The sequence below is a fragment of the Paramisgurnus dabryanus genome, chromosome 3 (genome assembly GCF_030506205.2).
Source record: "Paramisgurnus dabryanus chromosome 3, PD_genome_1.1, whole genome shotgun sequence".
NCBI classification, from domain to species: Eukaryota; Metazoa; Chordata; class Actinopteri; order Cypriniformes; family Cobitidae; genus Paramisgurnus; species Paramisgurnus dabryanus.
Genome location: NC_133339.1, coordinates 32202257 through 32225620, shown reverse-complemented (window position 1 = coordinate 32225620; position 23364 = coordinate 32202257). Strand labels below are relative to the sequence as shown.

The 23364-nt window shown below is 37.9% G+C and overlaps 1 protein-coding gene across 2 annotated transcripts; it reads right to left on the bottom strand.

Moving 5' to 3' along the window:
• Positions 1–695: 695 nt before the first annotated feature.
• Positions 696–23255, bottom strand: map3k14a (mitogen-activated protein kinase kinase kinase 14a). 2 transcript variants are annotated; one of them, XM_065270054.2, is made up of 16 exons: positions 23112–23255; positions 12578–12810; positions 12434–12473; positions 12118–12310; positions 10647–10979; positions 9273–9407; positions 8744–8873; positions 8500–8628; positions 4246–4344; positions 4009–4166; positions 3522–3672; positions 3078–3440; positions 2870–2970; positions 1760–1898; positions 1528–1628; positions 696–1429 (listed from the first exon to the last, which is right to left on the bottom strand). In XM_065270054.2, the coding sequence occupies exons 2-16, from the start codon at positions 12798–12800 to the stop codon at positions 1226–1228; spliced, it is 2499 nt and encodes an 832-aa protein (XP_065126126.1). In that variant the 5' UTR covers positions 12801–12810; positions 23112–23255; the 3' UTR covers positions 696–1225. The 2 variants fall into 2 exon arrangements, with proteins under 2 accessions (XP_065126126.1, XP_065126136.1); XM_065270064.2 differs by lacking the exon at positions 23112–23255 and adding an exon at positions 16673–16846.
• Between the last annotated feature and the right edge of the window lie 109 nt (positions 23256–23364).

Genomic DNA, 23364 nt, shown 5'->3' with positions numbered 1-23364 from the left:
GTGTCAACGGTAATCTTTTGAACAACTGTCAAGTCAGCTGTCTTTCCCATGATTGGGAAGCCTACAGAACTAGATCGAGAGACCATGTGAAGGCCTTTGCAGGTGTTTTGAGTTAATTAGCTGATTAGAGTAAAAATTGCACCTTTTCATAATATTAAAATTTTCTAAGATACTGAATTTGGGATTTTCCTTAGTTGTCAGTTATAATCAGCAAAATTAAAAGAAATAAACATTTGAAATATATCAGTCTGTGTGTAATGAATGAATATAAAATTAAAGTTTTGCTTTTTGAATGGAATTTGTAAAATAAATCAACTTTTTGATGATATTCTAATTATATGACCAACACCTGTACATATCGGTTTACTTGCATAACCAAAATAAACACTTAAGCATATTTTAAGATCATATAAATCATTTCAGTTAAGTAACTACAGTATTGTATACTTTAAACATCAAGGTGGTTTCCCAGACCGGGCTTATGTCTAAAATGCACGTTTGAGCTGCCTTAATTTAAAAACATCTTGCACTAACACATCTTTTATCATTTTATCTCTCAAGTTTGTCTCAAACTACTTGGATGTCCTTAACTAAGGCTTAGCCCTAAACCCTGTACAAAAAACTGTCCCATAGTTTTCAATGTGATTGTATTATGTAATCTAAACAGATCTAGTGGATAAATGAGACGACTGCTCAAGGTTTGCTTTTATTAAACATCACAAGAATCTTAAAACACAGATAAAACAGTAGAAAAACACACATGAATTTCAGATACCTGGGTTTACATCTATACAAATCTATAGAGGCAGACCATACTGGCAATGTAATGTCATTCATGTGCTTTGGGTTAAGGCAGTGTAAGGCAGAGGATAACTGGTAAGTAACAGTGTCTTGTCCATGTTTTAGGGTGGACTACTTGTCGGGCCTGAATTTTAAAAATTGCAAATTCTTGATTCAACAAAGGCCTTTATATCATTTTTTTGCTATGTAAAATTAAATGTTTATGAAGGCTCATGATGTGAGGTATAGCACCTAAATAGTCATTTAAACAACTTCAGATTCTAATAATGTAAGCCAATAATATAGCAACAGATGGACAAACATGAATGGCAAAAGATAATATGACAAAAGCATATCTATTTTAAAACCAAGATCGAATTTCATCTTTTTAAATCTTTTAAAGACTTTTGCTAGCTTAACAAAATCTGATCTATGACCGGACAGATCAGACATTAGTCTCAAGGACCCCGTCTCTGATCCTCCAGCTCCATGGCATTTTGCGGCAATAGGCATGTTTGCAGTTGGGGGTGGGAGTACAGCAGTTAGGAGCAGAGACACATCGCAAGAAAAGGCGTTTTTCTGTTACTTCTTCGTCATAGGATACAGAGCGACCGTCCTCTGCTTGCAGACTGAACACTTGCTCTGAGATCTGCATGAGAGAGAAAATTATATACTTGCCAAAAAGAGTACAATTGAAATATGTATAATACTGTATGTAAAGCTATGCCCCATACACAAACAATTTACCTGATCACTTATTCCTCTTGCAATGTGCCCTACTTTCACTTTTGGAGTCTCACGAATATGAAAGCATTTCCCATCAAAGTCCCTGATGTAAACATCTACCCCTGTAGAGACAGAGAAGAGACATGAGTACGGTACAGATATGTCTGATGAACGTCAACCTAAGTGCGGCAAAAGTTTTTTGATATTTAATGACATATGTCTACATTTCTTAAATTAGGACCGGTTTACATACCCTCGAAGCAACGTGGAGGAGGTTGATGTGCGGGGCCTTTCCAGTCCCTGCTGAGGCTCTGGCCATCTTGTTGGCTGTTGTAAGAAAATACGCCCGAGCTGAGGTCATCGCCAGGGCCGACTGACCAGCGTCCTGAATCCTGCAGTAAATAAAGTGACAAAAAAATGTTTAGTCAAATCAAACAGGCAAGGTGTTTTAGGATGATCATCAACATCACTCTTAAAAACCTTAATAAGTTTTACAAGACACATATCAGGTTGTGGGAATCACAGGCTTATGTTTAGCTTTCTTAAAGGGACATTCCACTTTTTGAAAATATGCTCATTTTCAAGCTCCCCTAGAGTTAAACATTAGATTTTTCATCTTTTTGTAATCCATTCAGCTGATCTCCGGGTCTGGCAATACCACTTTAAGCATAGTTTAGCATAATCCATTGAATGTGATTAGACCATTAGCATCACGCTAAAATAAAAAAAATTAAATCCTATTTAAAACTTGACTCTTCTGTAGTTACATCGTGTACTAAGACCGACAGAAAATTAAAAGTTGTGATTTTCTAGGCAGGTATGTCTAGGAACTATACTCTCATTCTGGCGTAATAATCAAAGACTTTGCTGCTGTAACATGGCTGTAGGAGGCGCAATGATATTACGCAGCAGCTGAAAATAGTCCCCCTGGTTACTTTCAATAGCTGGGGACTATTTTCGGGCAGTGCGTAATATATCATTGCGCCTCCTGCAGCCATGTTATAGCAGCAAAGTCTTTGATTATTACGCCAGAATGAGAGTATAGTTCCTAGCATATCTGCCTAGAAAATCACAACTTTTAATTTTCCGTCCGTCTAAGTACACGATGTAACTACAGAAGAGTCGAGTTTAAAATGGGAAAAAAATCCAAACTCTTTGGTTATTTTTAGCGCGATGCTAATGGTCTAATCAGATTCAATGGACTGTGCTAAGCTATGCTAAAAATGTTACCACCAGACCCGGAGATCACCTTAATGAATTCCAAAAAGGTACAAATCAAATGTTTAACTCTAGGGAAGCTGGAATATGTATATATTTCAAAAAAGTGTAGTGTCCCTTTAACTTGATGCAAGGGTTTGTTTACCTTTTTGTCCCAGTATTCTGCTGTGAACAGACAGTCGCTACTCAGGCATGACAGCAGCTGCTCTTGTAACTCAGGCTGTGATAGACTGCTCAGGTAGAAATCTACATACAGTAAAAGAGTTAACAAGTGTTACATAGCGTTGTATTTTTACAAAATGGCTGATGTTCATAGGCTATTAAGACTCTCTTATGATCAGATGGTAGCTAACCTCTCTCAAGTCTCCATAGCTCTTGCTTAGTGGGTCCTAGGGGTTCTGGCTCAGTCTTATTGATTATCTGTGGCTCGGGTGATGAAGGTTGAATGTGGATCAGTGACTGTGGAGGAGATTGGTCATCATCTGTTCTCTCCTCCGTCTGTTTCCACCGTTTTACCTCATCTGGTTTCTCTTCATGTTGCTCGGCACCATCTCTCCTCTTCTGCTCTGAGCTCATCCACTGCAGCTTGGAGCTATGAGAGGAAGTGGAATAGTGGGATGTGGTGGGTGTGGTCAAATGGGTAGGGTCAGGTTTCTCTGGCTTGCCCAGTGGTTTCTGATAGGTTCCCCCTCTTGCTGGGCTGCGAAGTCCTCCAACTGTAAAAAAAAAAAGATTGTATTATATTTCATGTTTATTCCTACTTTATTAGCACACAGACAATGGGTTGTTATCGGTACCTTCTTTAAGTGCCTCAGCAGTTTTTATGATGAGGTCTTTGGCGGAAGCTCGTTGGTTCGGATTTTTCTGCAGACCTGCTTTTATAACATCAGCGGTATGGGAGCTGCAGTCATGTGGGATTTCTCTCAGTGGTGGAGGTTCTTCTGCTATCTGTGACCATGCAAAAAAAACATGTACACTGTTTAGTGCTTCGACAATATTGTTGGGCCTATACGTATAGGATATGATGAACAAGTCATAAGTGTTATCGCATAATTTAATGCTTATTTACTAAAATTTTTTTTTTATGTTTGTAACAAAGCAGATAAGGGTCACCGACTTCCATAATTGAAAAAAAATATGTAAGTGAATGGCGTACATGATCTGTTTGGTTACAAAAATTCTTCAATATATCTTTCATAAAAAATGTATACAGGTTTGAAACAACTTGAGTATCTGATGACAGAATTGTTATCACTTTAAATGGCCTGTCCAATCATGACTTACTTTGAGAAAAAGTGGACGGGAATAGTAGCGGGTCCATGGATGACAGCCATTGAGCATGTGCAGGAGCATACAGCAGCTACTCCAAATGTCTGCTTTTGAAGAGCGAGGTTCATTCATCACCACTTCAGGTGCCATGTGAGTCTCTGTGCCTTTTAGGTCTAAACACAAACACATACGTAAATTATGTAATTCACTTTAAATATGCATTTGAGAATACAATGTCAACACTTAACTTACCCTGACAAAAACTTCGTCCTTGTTTGTCCATCCTTTCTGATTGGCCGAAATCACATAGGAATGCATCTTTCCCGTCTTCAGACAGCAAAACATTATCCGCTGAAAAAATGACAGAAACAAATGTTTTACCAGCCACTACTCACTTAATCCAATACACTTTTTTAAAATGGGACATATCATGAAAATCTGACTGTTTCCATGTTTAAGTGCTATAATTGGATTGGTTCCCCAGTGCTTTTATCAACCTAGAAAATGTGAAAAAAATCAACCCAGTAACTAAGTTTTGGTAAACTATTCTCTGTAAGCACGTGGAAAAATGTGGATCCCCTTGTGATGTCAGAAGGGGATAATATCGCCCCTTACTCTGCACTATTCATCCATGGCACTGCTAGCAGAGATCAGCTCATTTGCATTTAAAAGGACACACCCAAAAACGGCACATCTTTGCTGACACCTACAAAGTGGCAATGTTAACATGCTAAAATAAATTATATGATATTTTCAGCTAACTCTTCTTATACATACTCTGGGGAAACCAAAGATTTATTTGACATCTTAAAAAAAGTCTTGTGAAATGTCCCATTTAAATACATATTAAAAAGCACTTACAACAAAATGTTTCAGTCATAATCTACATTATTTTGACGGAAACGGTATATTTAAATAGTCTAACTATTCCATCTTGTAGCTTTTCAAAAGACATTGCAATGAAGCCTGATGGTTTTCAATGGTAACGCCTAGTTTTTCAAATCAATCATTACTTGCTATTTTCCGAAAGCATTATTCATGAGCCACAAAATTTGAATGGTACAATACTGAAAAATAGTGCAGAATAACGTGTATTAAGAGACTAGACTCGATTCATGTTTGATTTCATGTTGACTATCAGCTCTAATTGTGTGAGATTATTTTCACACATTTCAAGGACTGAATGTCTGTTTGTGCGCACATCTCTTCCCATAAGTCTTTGCTTTAGCAGGGGTGATAAGTGCTTCCAGGAATAGTTAAAATTGGAGTGTGAGAGACTTTCGGTTTCTAAACAGTAAATCACTAGTGGCCTTAAGAAATCAAGGAGTTTAAAAAAGACTCAAATATTTGGACACCAGATGGCGCTTCACTTTGAGATTAAATGTTTGCTTAATTCTTCCTTATCAGTCCGAATGTAAAATAGAAATAATGTTGTTCGTATACTCTTATGTGTTTCTGTATTATATATGGTCAGTTGGCATAAGACTACACTGGTGTTTCTCTCTCTCTCTCTCTCTCTCTCTCTCTCTCTCTCTCTCTCTCTCCTCTTTCGCTCTTACCTCCCCCCGCATCTGTAACTCATGAGTCACGCTGTGGGAAATTCCCAGCCCTGGGTGCACACAATGTATTCTGATCTCCTTCTCTCTCTCTCTCTCTCTCTCTCTCTCTCTCTCTCTCTCTCTCTCACACACACACGCACACACACACACACACACACACACACACACACATACAATCTCATCATTTGTCTCATCACAGGTGCTGTTTGCCTTACACTTTTCCTCAGAAATACCAAATCCAACACAACATATGAAACAATTTAAATTTCACATCTGAAAATAATGCAATTCTCCTAGTTGTTTATGTGAGCATCTGGCCCAACATGCGTCATATGTTCGTGTTTTCTCTGTTTAAACTTTAAAATCAACCAACCCTGAGAAAACTTTTGCTCAGATGTTGTTCTTTTATGGCCGAGGAGATTTTATAGATTAGTTATTCAGTCACAGGATCTCACCACATATGAGATCTTAATTCACAGCTATGAGGTTCTTGCTTCATCTAAAAAAAAATTATTCTCGTCTAGGGTTTTAAAAAGGATCTCCAACATGTGCTCAGATTTGCCAAGATCTTCAATTAATCTATTTTTTAATTGAGAACTCCAAAATGTCTTACATTTATTTATTAAACAACAAATTGTAAAGAGTTTTGCCACAACATTGGTTTATTTGGACTAAAAACTCTATTAAAGCCAATATGTAAGATTTTTGTGATAAAATATGTAAAAACCACTTGCGCATTGTGATTTATTTCATATATATACTTGCATTATCCCAAACGTTATCCCAAGGATTTGTAAATCCAGAGAATTTCCTATTTTAAAAAATTTGCATTTTCTACCTTATAAATGTCGCCCTTTAAATGACTTAGGCCCTATTCCATTTCTACCCCTTACCCCTACACGTTCCCCTACCCCTCTATTAAGCACGTTCACGTGAAGGGCTAGGGATGTCCCAATTCTGTTTTAGTTGGAGGGGTAGAGGAAGGGTCAAATAGCCCTTCAAAATAAGCTTTTTCAGGACCCCACTTCAAACAAAAGAGGTCAAAAAATGTCCAACATGGCTGCTCATGCGAGTACAATTTAAGTATTTTTTCGCATTAAAAAACTTTTTAATAATACATAATTATTTGTTTTATGATGCATTCAATCTTGTGTTCATATTAAAGGTCATGTTTTAAAAGAAATGTTCACAAAAAATCACTAAAGTTTGCTAACATATCCCGCTTTACTAATTGAACAGTACAGCAACATCGTGTGAACAACTGTAACCTCCGGGGCGCAATTGTGTCCCTGTTCCCCCATCTGATCGTGTCCTGGCCACGGAAGCGGCACACTGGGGAAAACTGGTGCTTCAGATTGCCAGTCCACTACAGCGATTGCGAACAGACCATGGAAAGCATCTGAATCCCTAACAGAGGGGTGTGTGGTGTGCTGCTTTTGGACTTCCAGGGCCACTTGTTAGGATGTAACTAAACTTATGACTAGGCTGGCCATTCGTGCCAGTTCCGCCAAACATGTCCTGAACAGAATTTCGGGTGCGTTCTCCAGAAGTTGCGTTGCTTGACCGCATACGTCACAGAGGTTCTCAAATATCAGTTAAAATACATTAGAAAGTTAAGATTTATTTCTTTTGATGACGTATGCGGTCTACCAACGTGACTTCCAGAGAACGCACCCGAAATCCTGTTTGGGATGTGTCCGGCGGAACTGGCACGAATGCCCACCCTACTTATGACTGCAGGTGAAGACTTGCGCATTGTGATATATTTCATATATACACTTGCATTATCCCAAAGTTCCCAAGGATTTGTAAATCCAGAGAATTTCCTATTTAAAATAATGTGCCTTTTCTTTCTTATAAATGTCGCCCTTTAAATGAATTAGGCCCAATTCCATTTCTTCCCCTTACCCCTACACTTTCCCCTACCCCTCCATTTATCAATGTGATAATCTACTTTGACGTAGGACGTATGATGTCATATGACAGTGTAGTAGTGGTGTCCCATTTCTTAGGGGAATATTTTTAACCCTTCCCCTTTTCATTCTGTAGTAAGGGGCAAGGGGAAGTGAGGGGTAGGCATAGGGGTATAAAATTAAATTGTAATTGGGCCTTAATATCTGTGCTAACCTCAGTTTCCAGTTGTAGAAACTTTGGCAACGCGAGTGGACAAATGGTGGTGTGGCGGTTATACAGTATCTGACACGCAGCTGTTGTGTCTTGCAGCTAATTCATTATGATGGCATTATATTGTGATCAAACTCACAGGTAAAAAAAAAATATTAATTATCTCATGATTAGCGAATTTTATACGTCCCTGGATGGTGAAAACAATATCTCCCATTGCCCCCTCTCCTTTAAACCATCATTAAGCCTCGCCTGTTATTGTGTTACTGTGAAATAGTGACCTCTAGTGGTGGAAATCCTACATATTGTGCCTTTAAGTATTCTGATCAAAATCATAAAAATTATTTTCTCTGGCTTTTCTTTCCTATGTGTTTCTTTATGAGAACATATAAACATATGCAACATCTGTTGACATAAAATGAAAAACACGCATATAATGAAATCTTTCACTTTCAATCGCAAACTTCTTGTCAATTCTGAGCACAATCTGTTAATATCTTTTTCCTTTAGAAATCCGGAAGGCAGCACACACAACAAAATGTCTCATTCTTTGTCTGATAAAAACAACCGAGACTAAAGAAACCTTATTCGTGATTTTCATTTCCTATGGGAAGTTTCCAAAGAACTGTGGCAGATCATCGTTCCACAGCTGAGACACTGATGTCAACTTTCCACATAAATGAATTAAAGACAGCATGGGTTAGAAAAAAAACGAAAGAAACCTCACACCCTTTCTGAGGTCTTTATGTAACGTGATTCAGCTCCTCAGGAATACCAACTGTTCAAGCAAGTTTTCCCTATAAGGTCTATTTTTTGGACTTACCTTTGATGTCAAGGTGAAGGACGCGCTTCTTATGCAGGTGATCTAGCGCCCCCAATACCTGCTGCAGGTAATGCAGGGATAAATCTTCTGGCAGACGGCCTCTCTCATCTACCAGTTGCCCTATAGAACCTGAAAACAGTGCAAATAAAGGAAATCATCAGTACATGAACCACCAGATGTCTCTGAGCTCAAATGAACCATTCATGTGGCTGTTAGGAGCCAAAGGATGCTTATAAGTTCTTACCTGATTTGAGGTCCATAAACAGGATGATGGACAGACCTTCACGCACCACTCCAAAAAGTTCCACCACTCGAGGAGACTGCAGGGCACTCCACGAGCCCACCTCCTCAGTGCTGAAACTAACCAATGGCACCTGAAATCATTCAAATACACATTTAAAAAATGAACAGAAGTCAACATAGCAAATGGGAACTAAAAGTTCTGGGGAGTAGGGTGGACTTTAAAGGGATAGTTTACCCAAAAATGAAAGTTTATAAATCTGTATAAATATCTTTGTTGTGCTGAACACAAAGAAAGATATTTTAACCAATGTTTGTAACCAAACCATTTTTGAGCACCATTGACTTCCATAGTATTTTTCTTTCCTACAATGGAAGTCAATGGTGCTTGTGATTCCCACTTGATTACAAATATCTTCCTTTGTGTTCATCAGAACAAAAAAATTTATACAGGTTTGTAACAACTTGACGGTGAGTAAATGATGACAGAATTTTGGTTGGACAGATTTTTAAGGTTGTTACTATGGTCATACCTTTTTGGCAGCACACATGAACCCCGTGCCTTTGTCTTTGATGCTGTAGACCTCTCCGAATGAGCCCTGCTTTAGAAAAGCACAGCGCTCATACTCGCATCCCTCTCTGTACTCATAATTCACTGGATGTAGCCCCTAAAAAAAGGATATGAGATATCATAAAACAGTGGTTCTCAAACTTTTTCAGCGTGCGGCCCCCCTTATGTACGGTGCATTCTTTCGCGGCCCCCCGAAAGAAAATTTATGACAAAACAGTTCTAAAATGTAATATTTCAATAAAACAAAACATATTAAATTATACCTAGTAGTGCTGTTTGTTAGTGGCTTACACAGAATTCATGAAAAATGAATGTATTTTATAAAATGTCATAAAACTGGGGCCCCCCTGGCACCATCTTGCAGCCCCCAGTTTGAGAACCACTGTCATAAAACCATAATAGTTTACATGGTTAAATATATACTGCACTTTTCAGCATGCATTAAGATTTAGTACAACAATGTTAATCTAAAAACTATTTCACAATGTAAAAAAGGAAATTAATTTATATTTAGCAAAACTTATTACTGTATGCAAATGCAAAAAAAAAGATTTCATTACTGTAATACAGTAATAAGCGCCCGTTTTTCACATTACAGTAATGAGAATTGAGAGTGGGGGTTCATTGCGAATATGTTCACAGTGCAAAGGAAAAAACTCATGCAGAATATCTTTTTATCTTATGATTTTGAGGTGAAATATGACTCGAAATATGACCTTCGCCGTGTCTCGGTGAGAGTCACCCCAAAAATGTGACAGATAAATGCACATGACTTAAGGTTTCTCAGTGTTTGCTTTTGTCTATTTGCGAGGAAACTCCCTAAGCAGATCTAGGCTGGTGAGGTACACATAAAACCCTGCCGAACGCAGCAAAACAGGAAACTGACGACCACAAGAGTCAACATACAGACCTGTATGCATGCGTTTCTCACTCTTTCTCTCTGTATTAGTATGCTTATTTATCTTTATTGTTTTCTACTGTCGTCGAGCTCAGTGAGCTCGTATGTCACTTGTACGGCTGTGTAGTCATTTGTAAATTTGTATGTTAGCATGCACAACTGGTCTGTGTCACGCTCTTTCGGTATGAGATCATCGATGTGTCAAGTTGAAAAAGCCTTTTCGCCGCATACCCATCGTGTTTGCAGTTAGTGTTGTTTAGCACAAATATTATCAATCAAAAATATTAAATCAAGCAATAAAGGTGTTTGGTTTCATTTATTTATGGTTGGACGTCTATCAAATTTTCACAAATGTTTAGCCTTGATGTCCGGACTGTGTTTGGATGTCTTTTAAATGCTGGATTTCCTATTATTATGGTTATGCTTAAAAAAAATTACCTCTTTAAATAGAATCCCTTCATTTTTATCACTCTCCTCTATTTCGTTCTCCTCTGTTTCTCTGTACTCTTTCATCACATCTTTGACAAAGCCGTGGGCAAAGCATCGATCTTCTGTTGTGACGTAGTCCCTGAGGGCCGTAACAGCCAGAGGACATTCGGTCTCGCTCTCCTGAGTGTAGCTCTGACAGGAGGACGGTCCCGCGAAGGAGGTCTGTTGGGCCGGCCATGGATGGGAGAACGATGGGGCTTCTGTCTCCTGCACAGACACCCTTTCTGTGCTAAGGGCACAGCTGCTGTATGAACTACTGCTGATGGAAACTGAGTCTCGAACCTGAACCAAAAGGATTCAACAAGAGAGAAAGACATTTGTCAAGTATGTACAAAGAAAGACAAAATGGAAATATTTTTATTTATTTATTAATATATTACATTTTTTATTACACTTCCTTAACCCTTATGGGTTGTTGAGGCCATTTATGGGCATTTTTTAATGTCTTAATTTGGCCACAACTTTTTCTGTTTAAGCAAATGGAATGATTTTTGGTGACAAATCTTATATTGACATATTTCGGGAAAATGCTTTGAAATTTTTCAAAACCTCAACAATATATCGTGGGCAAATTTGCTACCCTTTTCGATTTGTTAGTGTAGAAAAAAGCCACTAAATTAAAACGGCTGTAAAAATGTATCAGATTCATATTTTTTCTAAGTTTTTCTCAGTACTGATCAAAACTACCAAATGTTTACAGAATTTAAATGATTTTAACTCTTTAATTACCAAGTTCATAAGTGGTGTCACTGATTTGGAGGGAAAAACACAGAATTTACTGATTTTCAATATAAAAAGTGATTGTGGACTGGATTTTTTTCAACCTTTTTCACAGTCTTGGGCTTGTCAAAGATTGGTAAAAACATTGTCTTTGATGCATTTTTAGTTTTTGTGCAGCATCAGTTTTTATTTTTTTCTCCCTCATTTACTGTTTTTGCCCCATTGACTCCCATTATAACAAAGTTTTTTGGTCACAAAGCCATGACACCATATAATCATGCATTTTTGATTGTTAATGTTTTTTTCTTTTGCAAAGAGGTAAAAGTTGTCATTTTTACTGTTGATCACCATGTGGCACCATTAACCCTTTTTTGGTAGGCCTGTGCAAAAAACAGAGCTTAATTTCTGGCTTGTACATTGAGTTATATGGAGTATTGAATTGGAACAACCCACAAGGGTTAAATAAATTAATTAAATAAATATATTTAAATGAATGTTTGATGTATCTATTGGCTTAGCAATGTCAACTTTGAAGAAAAGTTACTTTCGTTTTTATTTTAAAAGTTGGCCTAAAAGTAAGTTACCCATATGGCAGTTTCTTAAAGATAAAACTGAGCTATTGTACATTATATGCATCTCATTCTTCATTACATTCATCTTATTTCTACTGTATATCTCTGATGATTCAGTAATAACTTACATGAGCTGGTGATGAATGGCAATCTCCACTGTCCTGTTCTGGCACTGACTCGCTGGCAATAGTTCTTTGAGGGTTGTCTTTCTCTACCTGCGCACGTCGCCGTCTCTTACGCCGCTTCTTCCGGGGCCAACTGTGAGAGACGGAGCTGTGCAGGGACGAAGAGGAGATGCCAACACGCAGTCTGTTTGGTAGGCTAAAAAAGATTGAGTTTTAATATTAATGGGCAGACGAGCATTCTCTTGGTTTTGGTCATACACTGTATGGTATTAAATGTTAAGTAAAGTGTGTGTTCATATGAAAGTCGCATGGGACTTACCTGCCATTGGGACAGAACTCCTGTGAATCCTGAGACTCACCTATATGGAGAGAAAAATCGAGTTTTTATGATTCGCATTGTTTGTGAAATTATCTATGAGCCAAGTTCATTTAATTGTCTCTTTCTTTCTAAGTTAGTACTTACATTCTGCTTGAGCAATAATGGACTGTTTCTCTGTCCCGTGTGTTAACTCGTGATATGCAGTTCCCTGATTGATGGCTTTCAACAGATAGGTAGATATTTTTTCCACTTCCCCTCTTTTGCTCTCTGTGTGGGACGCAGTACTGGACCTTAGACAGTTCAGATCTTTGCTATCGCTTTGGGCCATATGGTTAAATGGGACGGTGGAGTTGCAAATTCGATGCATCTTGGTATTTCTAAAAAAAAAGGCAAAGATACAGTGGTTAGGCATTTCAAACCAAACGGCTCCAGTGTTAACAGCCTATTTATAGGGAAGAAGAAATCATTTTAACATGATATTAATACAGTTCCTCTTTAAACTGATTGCAGTCTCTTTCTTTCACACGCACACACATAGTCCGATCATAACCGCTTCATAGACAAGGTTACCACACACCTGGCCATCTCTAACCGGCACTGGTTATGCTATCTGGCAGGACTAGGTATTTTGTTTCAGATGTGTCAAGATGATACCAATTCATTTATTGTTCCCCCTAAAAGCGATTCGCTCACATGCCTGAACTTTGTACCTGCTGACAGACAGAGGCCGCAGTGTTTACGGTGAACACAAAGACTCTATTCTCCACATCAACATTTCCTTCTTCTAAAGGTTAATCTGTGGAGTGGGAGGAGCCAGGAAAATCCACGATCTGCTGAGGATGAGACATGAGCTTTCTGCTTCAATCACTGATCAAGATGAGATCGGCTTTATGTGGTCACACCACATCTGTGTTGTTTTGACACTGACAGGACACAGCCCCCGCCCTGGTTTAAAGCTACAGGAAATACAACCCCGAACTCATTCGAGAAATGAAAAAGACCTAATTTAGACCATTATATCAGCGTTGGTTATCTCTGATCAATTACAAAAGTGAGTCAGCTCAGCGTGACTTATTCTCACTAATTTACTGCAGGTAACTGTGGGAGGTGGACGTATATAGAAGATCCTTTTCATGTCCCTCATGAATATTTGTATCCAAATCATTCAAGGTTCACAAGGTGTGGTTCACATTTTTTCATATACTTCCTCGTTGTTTAGAAACACTGTGATGTGTTTGTTAATGTTGCTTGGTAAGGTAAGCGTCACTATTGCTAATTCTCATACTGTACATACAGTAGAAGACTGGAACAATTATCCTAAATATAAGTGATCATTTTAGACATAAATAAACCTTGTCAATTTTGAAGAGAACTTTGTAGTTGGTTTTAAATTAACCAGATTAATAATGGTCACAAGGTTGGGAGTAAAATCATCATAGGTTTATACCATATATATTACAAAAAATACACCCCCTAACAGTTGTCATGAAGGGTCATATTAGCTATATAGACCAAAAATACTAAAATCATAATAAACATATTATTTTCTGCTGTAAAGTTGGGCATTTTAACCATAGACCGCAAAAAATATGAAGCTTAAAGTAGGGGTTGCCTGCCGTCTCCATCTTGTCCGCCCGTCACTTGCGAATCACTCGCGGAAAACCGAAAATGGGTAAAGAGGCAGGACATGGGTGAAGCTGAGGTGGTTGGTTTGCTGAAACCATGCCTGCCTAGCGCAAGTCTAGTTACAGCGGTGGCTTTTCAACCCTCAATCAAGCGGCCACGCCCTTAAAGGAATATTCCATTTTCTTTAAAGAAAAATCCAGATAATTTACTCACCACCATGTCATCCAAAATATTAATGTCTTTCTTTGTTCAGTCGAGAAGAAATTATGTTTTTTGAGGAAAACATTGCAGGATTTTTCTCATTTTAATGGACTTTAATAGACACCAACAATTAACACTTAAATCAACACGTAACAGTTTTTTTCAACGGAGTTTCAAAGGTCTATAAACGATCCCAAACGAGGCATAAGGGTCTTATCTAGCGAAACGATTGTCATTTTTGACAATAAAAATAACAAATATACACTTTTAAAGCACAACTTCTCGTCTAAATCCGGTCCAGCGTGACCTAACGTAAATGCGTAGTGACGTAGGGAGGTCACGTATTACATATATAAAACGCACATTTGCGGACCATTGTAAACAATAAACTGACAAAAAGACATTAACTAGTATCAGTTGACGTACAACAACGTAGGAACGGTCCTCTTTCAACACACTTGTAAACACTGGGGCGGAGTTTCGCGTTCGTCCTCTGTGACCTCTTGACGTCATGACGTATTGCGTGGGATCACGCTGACGCATCACGACCGGATCTGGACGAGAAGTTGTGCTTTAAAAGTGTATATTTGTTATTTTTATTGTCAAAAATGACAATCGTTTTGCTAGATAAGACCCTTATGCCTCGTTTGGGATCGTTTATAGTCCTTTGAAACAAACTGTTACGTGTTGATTTAAGTGTTCGTTTTTGGTGTCTATTAAAGTCCATTAAAATGAGAAAAATCCTGCAATGTTTTCCTCAAAAAACATAATTTCTTCTCGACTGAACAAAGAAAGACATCAACATTTTGGATGACATGGTGGTGAGTAAATTATCTGGATTTGTCTTTTAAGAAAATAGAATATTCCTTTAATTATGCAGAGGTTTTAAGTAAAAACCTGCTTTGTTCAGCTATGATCAGCTGTTAGGCCGAGATTTTGATGTTGTTATGGAATGGTTGGTTGTTTTTAGTCACATGACCTGCAATCGCTTGCAGCTTCCAGCACTCTGTCTGTAAATAATACCGGAAAAAATCGGCTAACACAGCAGCCACATATCGGCCGATGCAGATACACAAAGAACTTGCAAATATCGGCCCGATATATCGATCTAGTTAACGTTAGCTTCTACTTCTACATCATGTCACTTAGCTTCATTAACGTATCTGTAAATAACCGAGATAACAAATATTATTTGTAATAGCAATGTTGGGCTGAATGATTCATTTTAATACTGTTGCACCAAACTAACAGAGAGGTAACTTACTAAAGATGGTAAAAAATGGCTTGTCCTGGAAACGTAGGCTGAAGCTTTTCATCGAACTTCTCGACAATAAAATTATTAATATAACCCTCCAATGCATAGTTAAGGCCCTTTGGGTAACTCCGAGATGATATATAGTCTTTCTGTCTCCAAAAATCATCAACTGCCTACTGTGAAATGTCTCCTACTGTGACAGCTGACGCGCTTGTCACCGAATGTTGATTGTTTGTCCGAGTGAGTGGAGGGGGCGTGGCTTAGCCATAAGTCAATTGAGCTAAAGGAACACCTGTAATTGGCGACGAGCTCTTTTGGGAATATTAGCAACCCCATAGTAATGCCTTGGTGACTACAGTACGCACAATACCCAAACATTTAAGGTGGTGAAATTCTCCCTCACCTTTATTTTATAAAAACATTTTGTGAGATAAATTACTACTGACACTTTTTCACAATACTAAAGTACTACAGTCTTATAGCCCTCTGTCCAGCTGAAGAGATCTTCTCCCCCTGGAGAAACTCACACAGTTACAGCATGTTGCATCAGTGAGCCTTCACATGACCCCGGTTAATCTGTACAACACAGTCTCTCTCTTTCTCTCCTCACTCGCTCTCTCTCTCTCTCCGGCCATCTCTCTACAGTGTGCATAGTACCTCTAAACTAAGAGAAAACAGGCCTCCATCTAAAACTGATGTCATTCGGGTAAACGCTGCCAAATGTTTATTGGCAGCTAAGAGCCGACTCCTCCATTTTGACTCTTATTAAAAAGGTTGTTACATCATGAAAATGACTTCAGAGAGCAATCACAGCACTGTGGGAAGATTAAAAATCATCTTTCTGCTTTAGACACAATTCATGCATGAGTAATGGAACAATGTAGCAATCTCCACAGAGTCACAAAGCCAAATGACCTGCACTTCTTCAAACTTCAAACAGAGACGTTTCACACGGCAAGATCACATGAGCATGCAAGTGAGCCGAGCAGAAACCGACATCACGAGACGAGAGAAATGCAGATGCTGCCTGTCTTATTGACTAAAACAACGTTTCAGGTTTGCATTCATTTAAACAACAGCAGGTGATAAATGTTATATAGCACAAATGTGATCTCAAAGCACTTTCTTATCTGAGAAAGAGAAAGAAGATAACATACCAGGTAAGTGTCTTATATACAGTCTTGCATTCTTCAAATGCAGAAAGGAAGAGAATGTATGCGACCTTCTCCAAATGCTTACATGGACTAACACTGGCCTGTGTCCGGTTCCTGCTTTCCCTCTCCTTCAGTCAGTGTGCACCTCTGACGATTGATCCCGCTGGCTCTCGGCCATGTCGTGCACTGCTGCGCTCTGATTGGAGAGGGCTGATTTACGGGAAATCCATTTCAGTTTCCCCTCCCTGCTCTCTCCCCTCCTCCTCCCCTTCACTTACAGGCAGCTCAAAAACCTCACCTGCCTAAACACCTCTTATTTACTGCACTCTTGGATAAAAGAAAACATGAACAATGGTCTAAAAGGATCCTGTTTATATTTTCCATTTGATTTATCATCCTAATAAAACTTATACTGGCTTGTAAAAAACAACCTTGTTCTCTCTCATGGGAAAAGTGTCAATTTTTTCCTATGGCCAAGTTCTTAACTTTGCATTTGGAGGAGTTGAGGATCAAAGATCAATGTATTTTAATTATACAACAAAAAATAAATAAATAAAAACTTTCCTGCTAAATAAAAATTAATTTTTTTTATGATTTATAATTTATAAACTTATGTTCTGATTGTTACATTGATAAGCAGTTTCACAAACAGTAAGGCTCAACGATTATGACAAAAATCACAATTGCAGATTGTTCACCTTGATATTGTAATTGCGATTATTGTTGGCGGTTAATAGACTTTACAGTAAAGTTTTGAAATGTTTAATAACTTTCTGTGAAGCTCCATGGTAATTCCTAAACATCCAAAGCTAAATAATATAATGTAAATAACAACTAATTATGGCAGTTATGTTGGTAAAAAATCCAAAAAGAACAGCTAAAAGACACATCAACTTTTTGATTTTATTATTATTGATCTCTGATTCACCACTGTATTTTGGTAGCCTGGTATAACCAGACTCTCGTACATTCATTTCATTTGTACAGAGAGTCTGGCCACGCTCCATAGCAAAGCGTTACTTCCGTTAAGGAGGGTCCATTGTTGAAGTTTAAAACTATTAGATATGCCCAGAGTCACTCAGGATCTGGCAAAGCCAATCGCTAACGTGTGGTCGTGACGTATATCATGCACCGAAACCGTCCGGAAACAACAAATCAGAATAATCAGACAAACAAAAGTTAGCAAACCTGGTTCTTGCTCCGGCTTTAACTTCTGTATATTCGGCAGTTTTGCAACAACGGACCGAATAGCTTTTCTCACGTCTTTCTCCGCTGCCATTACTGAACTACAACTCAAACTGACGCACGACCTCAACGTCATCGTTCTTAGCAACCCCCATCTGTTCGCTGATTGGTCCTGCAGATTTTTGCAGGAGAAAACGAAACTCTATAGAGCCATCCCAGACGTACTGCTGAAGCGAAATGAAAAATAAGCGGAAGCACGTAGGAGGGCGGAGCCAGGCTAGTATTTTGGTAGGGGTGTAACAAAACATCGATATGGATCGATACATCAAATTTATTTCTAACACTCCACATGTAAATAATCGATTTGAGGTACCTTTATTTTGACACTCTCCACTTTTGTTAGATTGTTGTTGTAAATATTCCAATTGAGACAGAGATTGTGCCATTTTTTAAAAGTTTAATTAAAAGTTCATGTATTTTGGTTGCATTTTTAAGTAAAAATTTAACTGCTTAACTAGGCACTTTAGCTAAAAATATCAATAAATTAATCAGATTAAATCGTAATCGCATCGAAGAAGTGTTTGATGTATCGATTTTGTATCGACTCATAATGATGTGTTCCATTTACACCTCTAGTATTTGGTGCCTAAACATACTAGCGAAACACACAGAAATGAGCACAAATGGACAGCTGCAGGGAACTACACTAACCTTTTCCACTGGTGGCACTTGCGCTACCAACTTTTTCAGTTACTGGCGCAAAATATGATTTGGTCGCACATATTTTTTTCAAGTTATATTAAGGCGCTCTGGATAATAATGAACAATAATGAAACTATATTGCATACAGATATGCTTTTTATTTTACTTGCCATCTTTTAAACCACATGCCGCCTTGTTTTCTTAAACGTTGCAGTGTTTCCCACAGATCTGAAATTTACTTGGTGGTGGTAGCCGGTGAAAAGGGCAATTATTACCCACTGACAAATTATGGTCTACTAAACATGTGATGTAGAACTAATAATGTGTGACACAACACAATACTTTGATTCATTGAAAATTAATATTATTTTCACATTATATTTCATCAATCTAACCACCCCAAACTTTCTTTGCCATTAACAAAGCTGACACTGTTTGTCAAAGCACCACGAAAAGACTTACTGTTTTTGCACTGATATATGAAGCAATTAGACCCCTTTTATCAAACTCAATATAATACAATACTATGTATAGTATATTAATAGACAGTGCAGGTCTATAGATTATAAATGTGACTGATGTTATGACTGATGTTATAATGGTAATAATTTCTATTACTGCTGCTGCTCTATCTTTCTATTTCTCTCTTGCCGATTTAAAAAGCTTAATCCACTCATTATTTCAGATTTAAAAGTGTACTTGCTGTCCCGGGGACAGACTTTACATTGCTTTGCTCGTTCAGTGCAATTGGCTTGACATTAGCATTGCTTTTTGCTACAATCTCTGTCCAAACTTAATATGGATATGGTTTTAGAAAATAATAAGATTATTAAAAAAATGTGAGAAAGAAAATGCAGCGCGTGGTCGTAACAAGAACCATCGCCATAGAAACCGGAGGCACGCTGAAACTGCACTCGACCTTTAGCGCGGTAGCGCTCATGGACGTTTTCCGATCGACTCGGGTAATAAACACAACATTAATCAGACTTGGGACCCAAAGTAATTAAACTAGGACCTAACCGGACCCGACAGACCATTTAAAATATAAACCCGGCCGGAACCATACGAGTCCCGCGTCCTCAGTGAAGAAAGACCTCTGCTCAAGTTCAGAAACAAGGAAGACACTGCGCTTGCGTCGCGTCCCATCCAATTCATTGAGAAACAGCTGAGCACGCAAACGCACACTGATAGGGAGAGACACGATGTGCTTTCACGCAAAATGAAGCCAACATGTTGATGGCTCAGAGCACGTTATAAAACGTATTCTTAAGATCCACATTTCTGTTTTAATAAATGCTCATAGTAAATCATAGCATATTGTCTAAAACATTAGGTAGCACATTTGCGACCCATTAAAAATTAGGGTCGCAACGGCAGTTCAAAAGGTCGCATATGCGACCATTTTGGTCGCAGTGTAGCTCCCTGAGCTGTAATTGAGGCTCTTGGCGATTATGAAATTGTTTCAATGAGAATTTTAATCTCAATTTGTTTTTATCGATTAATTGTGCAGCCCTAACATACAGTCTGGACAAACACATAACTATCAATCAGGAAATCCACAGCCCTTAAAAAAAACAAAAAACTATTTGACATTAACATTCCTTGCCGCCTAAACATTTTATAAAACTGGTTCAACGTCTTCACTAAATAGTTTTGAAGTTACAAATAAGATTGTATGCAAAGAGGCATGTCAACATTGTCCAACCTCATACCTTTAAGAATTACTGGATTGCACTGAGTAGATGGTTTCATCGGACGCACGTGCTTGATCAAAACTTTACTTCTGGTTTGTTTGTTGTTTAATGGTTTGACTAGTTGCTAAACTGAACTCTTGAACAAATACCTCGTCGAAAATAACAAATGTTTTGGATTCCTATGTAATCTACGTGTTGTTAATTTTGCTTGTTATATAAATAAACTACTTTAAAAGGACTTTGTCTTATATTTAATTTTTAGCGAAGATTACCGGACGTTACGTGTGTTCCACGAAAGACGTTTGTTTATGTCGTTACTGCTGAAACCGTCTATACATACTTAAAGATACAATTTGTAGAATCCACCGCTAGAGGGCGCACGATCAAAACAATAACAATGACATAGATTAATAACGCTCTAAAGCAGCGTGGAATGATGGGATTTGTTGTCTTTGGATGGGAAGTGGTTTTTGGATTTTTTACTGCAAATATCTTACAAATTGTACCTTTAAGACACAATGCTAATTCTTTCCACTCTCTGGACAAGATATACCAGAGAAAGAAGGAAAATACAATTAGCAGAGCGAATTTTGAATCACACTTTAATTTATTTATTTTAACAATTGGACTTCTGCGAATCACATGAAATGTCACTTCTACCCAAGAGTTCAGGGAAATTATGTGGTTTGCTTTGTAACGATCAGACAAAAATTTGTTACTAGGTGTTAACTTTTCTGCACTAGCTATAACGCAATGTCAAAACAACTGTAATAATCAACAGGATCAATGTAAACATGCAAGTTCTCCATTTTTTTTCTTCAGTTGAAAACTTTTTGCAGAAGTGAGAGCACAGAGCCAGAAGCTGATGAGGAAGAAGATACACAATGGCTGTCAGTGGATCCAGCGAGCCATGGCATACGGAAGTGTGGATGTTTCAGGCAAGTTAAACAGGAACAAGTGTGGTATTGAGGCCCGGGCCAGGGGCCAAAAAGGAAAACACATTCTAAGAGCTATAATGACAGAGTTTACCACTGAAGTGTGTGACAAACAGCTTAACCAAGGGGACTGTCCACTCTCACAATTACTTGACAATGGGAGGTTTTTCGTTAAGGATTGAACATTCGTTGTCGTGTACTTGTTTATTGCAAGGCCAAATATGAACATGTGTGATATTAGATTATGACGGGTGCGTAAAACCAAACTTAAAAAAACCACACATTTTTGACAACCAACTTATTTCTCTACTAACAAGAAACATCAAAAATCCTCATCAAAAATCCTCATTAAAAATGCAACATAACTGACACAAGCTAGGGCTGCACAATTAATTGAAAAACTAATCTGGATTACAATTACGAGTGAAGGAATTACATAATCACCAAAAGTCTCAATTACAGCTGTCCTTTTGTACTCATTTCTGTGCTCATTTTCTTCAATTTTAAAATTGACAAGTTGACATGCACTTTAGCCATTTGTTTTGGATTTTTTACTAACAAAATAACTCCCAGAATTATTTGTAATTTACATTATATTATTGAGTTTTGGATAGAATTTAACATGCAGCTGCTTCAAAGAAATTTCAAAACTTCAATGTAAAGTCTATTAATCGGCAATAATACAATAAGAAGGTGAATAATCGTCAATTATGATTTTTGTCATAATTGTGCAGCCCTAAACTGAGCAATCATTTCCAAGATTTCCAGATGTAAAAAAGCAGGAAAAGAGAATGCACATGTCCTCATTTTTTTCAGAATATGCAAAAATATTCAAACAGCTATGAAACACAAAAATGAAACAACACTTTTTAAGTTATTTAAACTCAACCATGTAAACTTGTAAAAAAAAACGTGGATGTGAACATTAATAATCCCTGTTTGTTACTTTTCATATAAGTATCTGGGTGGGTGTGAGTGCGTGAGCATGACGGGTGAATATTGTAATAAAAGTGCAAAATTTCCATTTTAGACGTTCAAAACTAAGACCCATGAAAGAGCAAATGGGATGAAGCATGAAAAACAAGAGACGAGTTTTCCTATTTGGAAGTTAAAGGAAAACAGACTCCAGCACACACACATTGAGACATTAGGCAATGACTCATCCACGCCCCCACAGATGAACAGGATGCTTGTGTCCTGAGTAAATCCTGCTCAAAAGTCTGATCACATAGAGACTAGAGCCCTGCAACATCAGCCCAGAACAACCTGTTGACCGGGCCACTGCATAGTGACCCCTGCATACTGCCTAAAGTGGGCATCCTATGTCAAAGGTTCAAATGCTACCAGGAGACACAAGTCTTTTGCTATGAGAAAGTTTCTATAGCAGTATGCGCACATGTATGGACATCAGTCACATGACAGTAGATTTTATGCACATTGTATGCTTATAAAATGTTTATTGAATAAATTATAAATGATACTGTGAATTTGTGCACACACATACAATACAAACATGTCATAGATAACTACTGGAATAAATATACAATGTGTATATTACATATAAGATGGTTAAACTTAAAAATAAATACATGTAAAAATAAATAAAAGTTAAGGATGTGCATAATTTGTTTTAGCTTATTTTTATGCGAGATTTGGTACTATTTTAAGATGTCAATTACTAATTGTATAAAATACTTTCAGAGTCATTTTAGGGGTTTGCACAAAGAGAAGCGTTGAAAAACACATTTAAACCTGTAAAGAACCAGAAGCGTTTTTAACTTCCTCCCTCGCCATTCCGCCATTTCGTACAAGTCAAAGCGCATATTTTTCACTCAGAATTGAATGGATATAACCGGTGTGAGTATTAAAGACGGACATTTGTGTCGGTCACTATAAGGGAAATTCAATAAAGTTAGGGGGACTTACCGTAATTGTAAAAAATAGACGGCGGAGAATTGTCTTGTAACGGAGAGTGTCGAGCGCCTCTGATCGCCTGAGACAGGAAGATAAAATGTGGGTGTCTCAAAACCTAGTGAACCGCCTAGATAGACAGCATTTTTGAGCACTAGTGTTCGTGCGGCTCTCTAAATAGGCAGCGCGTTACGACTTGGGATACAGTATATGACACTGCAGCTAAAGATTCATATCGAAAGTAAAGTTTTCGCTGAAGCAATATTTA

What these genes read in the sequence shown, in the direction of transcription:
- map3k14a (XM_065270054.2), bottom strand. Translation starts at nt 12,800, where the DNA reads ATGCATCGAATTTGCAACTCCACCGTCCCATTTAACCATATGGCCCAA. An exon ending in CATTATTGCTCAAGCAGAAT is followed by an intron (nt 12,474 to 12,577) that starts GTAAGTACTAAC and finishes CTCTCCATATAG; the next exon opens with GTGAGTCTCAGGATTCACAG. An exon ending in CCTTCACCTTGACATCAAAG is followed by an intron (nt 4,345 to 8,499) that starts GTAAGTCCAAAA and finishes TCATTTTTTCAG; the next exon opens with CGGATAATGTTTTGCTGTCT.